Genomic DNA, 5,129 nt, shown 5'->3' on the forward strand with positions numbered 1-5,129 from the left:
GGCCCCTGGGAAGCTGAGAAAAATACCACATGAACTCACTCATTTATGGATAATAAGGACCATTATAGACTGATGAACAAAAATGGATACAGAGGCAGAGTAGCATTGAGCAGACTGTCAAACTACAGTGGGAATCTTAGGGAGGGTTGGGGCGGGGGGTAGGAGATCAACCAAAGGACTTGTATGCATGCATATGAGAATAACCAATGGACACAAGACCCTGGGGGGTGGGGGAGGCTGGGGGAATGTCAAGGGGGGAAAAAAGGAGACATGTGTAATACTCTTTGTAATACTTTAAGAAATAAAAAATAAAGAAATAAGAATCCTTAGAGCCCGCCCCAGGTGGCCTGCTGCTGGATCAGAAACCCTGCCAGCGATCTGTGTGGTAATATGCCCTTGAGGTGACTCTGGTTGGACACAGGTTTAAGAAGCAGTGGCTGAGGAAAAGGCTGTGTAGTGATGTACCCTGAGGCACTGGGGGCAGGGCTGGGAGCCTGCGGTTGGGTTTGTGGAGGCCTTGGAATTGGCAGGGTGCTGTGATCGCCTCAGGAATCAAGGAATCTGGAGGAAGTCAGCTTGGAAAGAAGCAGCTTGGAAAACTGCAGCCGGGAGTGCTCCCGGGTGCACTCCTCCTTCTGTCACCCGGTCCATCCCTTGTGAAACTAAGGCTCAAGTCATTTCAACTTAAGCTTTATTCACACTCCCCTGTCATTATGTGTTTTGCTCAGAACAAACTTGCCTCAGCCAGCCCAAGGTCAATTTTCAGTGATTCTGAAACTAATGAACTTTCATTGATCAGGGCTCTAATGTTCTGATAGTGTTGGTAATTGGTTTTTCTTCTTCTTTTTTTTTTTTTTTGTAGTTAGTGACAGGAGTATGGGAAGGCAATTACAACTTCTTCTGTCAGGGTACACGCAGCGCGGGCGAAGCAGATATGAAGGTACTGTCCCTCTTTTTTATTTTAAATTGTTTTTTAAATTTAAAAAATTGCACAAAAGACAAAACGGCTTATAACCTCACTGTCCAGGTCATCCCTGTTGACATTTTTTAAGAGAACCTTAAAAAGCAGTATGTACACATAATAATGAAATTTGAACAACATGTAAAGGTATAAAATGAAAACTAAAGTTTCCTTCTCTGCAAAAGTAAGTCCTATTAACAGTTTCCAGGGGGGAAATGCATGCATTTACCCATAGTTATGCATTATTTATGTAAATGGGATCATAGAGTAATGTTTGTTCCTCTGAGCGTCCTCTGCGTGGTGGCCGTCAGATTCTGACTCCCTCCCTGCGTTTGTTCTGACATAAAAGGCTGGAGCGAGCTCTGCAGGGGCAGCCATCTCCTTAGAGCACCTTGTGACACACTCAGGTGGGCGGGGACCTGACACTGAAGTTCCAGTTCCTTTTTTTCTTGGCCTCATGTCCTGTCACCTGCCCCACGCAAGCCCGTGAAATCAGGAGTCCCTCTCAGGTGGCTTTTCTGTCCCGATGGCTCCTCAGGCTCCAAAGAAAACAGGCCGACTCCAGTGTTTCGAACTATGAAGCCCCCTGTTTTTTAGTCTTGAAGGGTGTCAGTGGGCCTTTTAAAACCTTCCCTGCTGTTATTTCAAACCTCCCCACACCGTGCTCTTTGGTTATAAAGCCACTTCTGAGCGACCAGCAAGTGGCTGTAACCAAAGGTCTGCAGGGGCCAGCAGGGCGCTCGGGCTTCTTCAAGGCAGCATGGGGTTCTGGGGTGTCGGGAAAGGTGTCAGAGGAGATGTCCCAGAGAAACATGGATGCCCTTCCTCCTAGATCCGTGGTCGGCAAACTGCAGCTCGCGAGCCACATGCGGCTCTTTGGCCCCTTGAGTGTGGCTCTTCCTAAGCCTTAGGAGAACCCTAATTAAGTTAATAACAATGTACCTACCTATATAGTTTAAGTTTAAAAAATTTGGCTCTCAAAAGAAATTTCAATCGTTGTACTGTTGATATTTGGCTCTGTTGACTAATGAGTTTGCCGACCACTGTCCTAGATCATCCGTGTCCTCTGGTGGTACTACTTCTCCAAACTCATCGAGTTCATGGACACCTTCTTCTTCATCCTGCGCAAGAACAACCACCAGATCACGGTCCTGCACGTCTACCACCACGCCTCCATGCTGAACATCTGGTGGTTCGTGATGAACTGGGTCCCCTGTGGCCACTGTGAGTCTCACGTGGAGGGGGCTTGGGGACAGGCATGAGCAAAAACTCCGAATTGAAATGAAGGCTTGTAGGCAAGGAGCCGTTTCTGTAGATTTCTAGGTCAAGCACTGGAGTGTTGTGTCCGGGATGCTTCTAATGAGAGTCTGTGTGGCCTTCGCGCTCAGTACGCAGCCATGACCTTTTCCTAGTTTAGTGAATGGTCTGTGCTGATTTGGGTAGGAGGAGTGAAATAGTAAATCCCCAGCCTGGGGCATGTTAAGAAACAGGGACAGTGTTCTCTGCCATAAGGGCAGCAGTTCCAGGCTATTTCTAATACTTCTCTGCCACGTGGAAGATGTTGGACTGGCGGGCAGGCCCGGAAGATGCAGTCACACCCTGGAGTGAGCGCCAGAGGACAAGGCTAATCATGAAATAGAGCTTTTGCTACACGTTGCATCAGGGAATCCGCACATATTCTAATGTCATGACCCTCACGTTCCATGAAACACCTTGAGCAGGATGTGGGTGGCTTTGGAAAGTTTATGATCGGAAATCTGCTATTACTGTCAGAGAGTAAGTTGTCACCTTCGGGTTCAGCGTGGGAGTTCTCACAAATGTCCCGATCAAAATTCCTGTCATTCATCACTGACAGATTTGACTGGAACCTTTAAGCCAATTCTCATATTTTTTTCTTTCTCCTGGGATAGCACTGCCCTTAATTCAGTCGGCCCACCAAGATTCACACAGTCATAGAATTTTAGAACTAGACAGGACTTCCCACATACAGCTCCTTTCAGCTGAAGAGAAAACCGAGCCGGTAGGAGGGTTGGTGCAGGACCCTCGCTAGTCTTGTTTCTTTTCTCACCATCGATACTTTATGGCTGAGGATTAACTGACTTCACTTTCTCACAGAAACAGCACCTATTACCTTTGAAGAGTGTTTTACATTTTCCAAGAACTTATAGGATGACAGATTTTAAGCTGGCCCATGAGAAACAACCAGAGAATGGATGTGACTGGTCCAGGGTCACACAGCCAGGTGCTGTCATAGCCAGGGGTACAGACTCATTCCCTGACCCCAGCTTTGTTCACCTCCGACTGCACGGGGAAAAGCCAGACGGCTTTGGTTGCCTGCTATGGAGGAGGCGGAGGACAGAGAGTCTAAAAAAAAAACAACTTGTAAATCCTACTGGAAATTAAAAATCATGTGATAAAGGCGGGCCTTTCATCTCTAAGGACTGGACTCTTATCCGTATTAGCAATAAAAATATATGGCCTCAGTACTGCCGTCCTGGAGACTAATTAGGAAGCGACTTCAAAGGCCTCTCCAACGCTCAGCCATGTGCAGGGACAGCCAGCTCTGAGCACAGCGCCCATCGCTGTCTTCCCAAGCCTTCCGCACAGCAGCCTGGGGCCTGGGCTTGCAGAGAGAAGCAGCTGCCTCAGGCATGGGTGAGGCTCCGGCGGCACAGCCTTTAGGTGTCGGAGCAGGGCAGGTGCTGTCATGGTGGCTGTGTTAGAGGCCCACCTGGAAGCTACAGCTGAGCCTGGGCTTGGAGCACCTGATGGCTGCCCGGCCACGTGGAAACTGAATTCCGATCACACGTCTGAGTAGTGCTGCTGCAGTGTTTGCTGGCCCCTGTTCAGAATCCTCTGGTTTTCAGATTTAAAAAGAATCTTGGGTTTTATTTTATTACTTGTTATGTATAAAACACTGACGCATCCTCCTCTCCAAACCCTCTCTGTCCCTGCAGCTTATTTTGGTGCCACACTTAACAGCTTCATCCACGTCCTCATGTACTCATACTACGGTCTGTCTTCTGTCCCTTCCATGCGTCCGTACCTCTGGTGGAAGAAGTACATCACTCAGGGGCAGCTGGTGAGTGACTCGGCCTCTGTCCCCAGCAGTCGCTGCCGGGGTCACAGAGCTCTTCCTGGGGGTGCTCTTGCTGCCTTCCTGGCGTGATTGTTGTTTAATAGCACCCACACTATGCCTTTCCCACCCTTTCTCATTTGTTCCAATTAAAAGTGGGCAGAGCGGGGAATTTTCTTCATTTTAATCGATGGCGCAATGGTGCCCTTGGGTGTACAGCTCATTGAGTTGCAGAACGAGGACTGGAAGCTAATTTTCTGACTTCAAGTTCAGTCCTTTGTTCTTAATTTGTGCACAAAGCATGTGTGCATATGTGTGTCTGTCTGTCTGTCTAGGTCTTCTAACTATAATCCAGAGTCCAAAGTGAAAGCTGTCTGCCTGTGTTCCCAGGAGTCTGAGAAGGAGCCGTGGAGTGCATGAGTCTAGGGTGCTTGTAGCTAAGTAGGCAGCGATTGCTAAGGCAGATGCGGTGACCTCTCAGCTCCTGAGTGATGGAGCGCCTGGGGGTGAGAATGACACCCGCTGTGCTCTGAAGCCCTCCCAGGATTCGCCGTGCCCGGGACACCAGCAGCTGTCCACACCTGCTGCTGATTTCTCACCATCCTTTCCTTAAGCTTCCCTAGATGTCAGTATCTTACAGACCCCTATTCCTCTCCCCTCGTGAATTCTTCCACAAACTCATCATTAACACGATCGCTACTAATGATACACGCTGACATTTGTGGAATCGACGATGTCGGGCACTCGTGCTAAGTATAAGCAAGCAGTTTGACAGGAATTGTTCCGGTAGCCTGATCTCATGTTATCCCCATTTTGCAGGAAAGGGCCCTGAAGCAATAGGCCCAAACCAGCCAATGCGGGGAGGGGGGACGGGGGATGGACTTAGATGTTAAACCCTGGACCTGGCCCTGCCTCTTAACACAGTTTTCTAAAGAAACCAAGCGGATTCAGATCCCTCCAAGTTGATTGAGATTTTTCAAAATTTAAAAATAACAATCTGGGAAAACAAATCAGAGAGCTGAGCTGCTGATGTGTGTGACATTTCATTATCACTTCCTGCCGGCGGCTCTACAGTCCTTGTGAGCTTTTCCT

At 48.4% G+C, this 5,129-nt stretch overlaps 1 protein-coding gene across 9 annotated transcripts in view; it reads left to right on the top strand.

Moving 5' to 3' along the window:
• ELOVL5 (ELOVL fatty acid elongase 5) overlaps positions 1-5,129 on the top strand; it is an 83,039-nt gene that overhangs the window by 73,798 nt on the left and 4,112 nt on the right. For all 9 annotated transcript variants that reach the window (XM_005878084.2, XM_014549289.1, XM_014549293.1 and 6 more), the window contains exons 4-6: positions 863-940; positions 2,014-2,185; positions 3,919-4,043. In XM_005878084.2, the coding sequence (XP_005878146.1) occupies positions 863-940; positions 2,014-2,185; positions 3,919-4,043 (375 nt within the window). The remainder of the gene's footprint in view (positions 1-862; positions 941-2,013; positions 2,186-3,918; positions 4,044-5,129) is intronic.

This window comes from Myotis brandtii, unplaced genomic scaffold (assembly GCF_000412655.1).
Source record: "Myotis brandtii unplaced genomic scaffold, ASM41265v1 scaffold544, whole genome shotgun sequence".
NCBI lineage: Eukaryota > Metazoa > Chordata > Mammalia > Chiroptera > Vespertilionidae > Myotis > Myotis brandtii.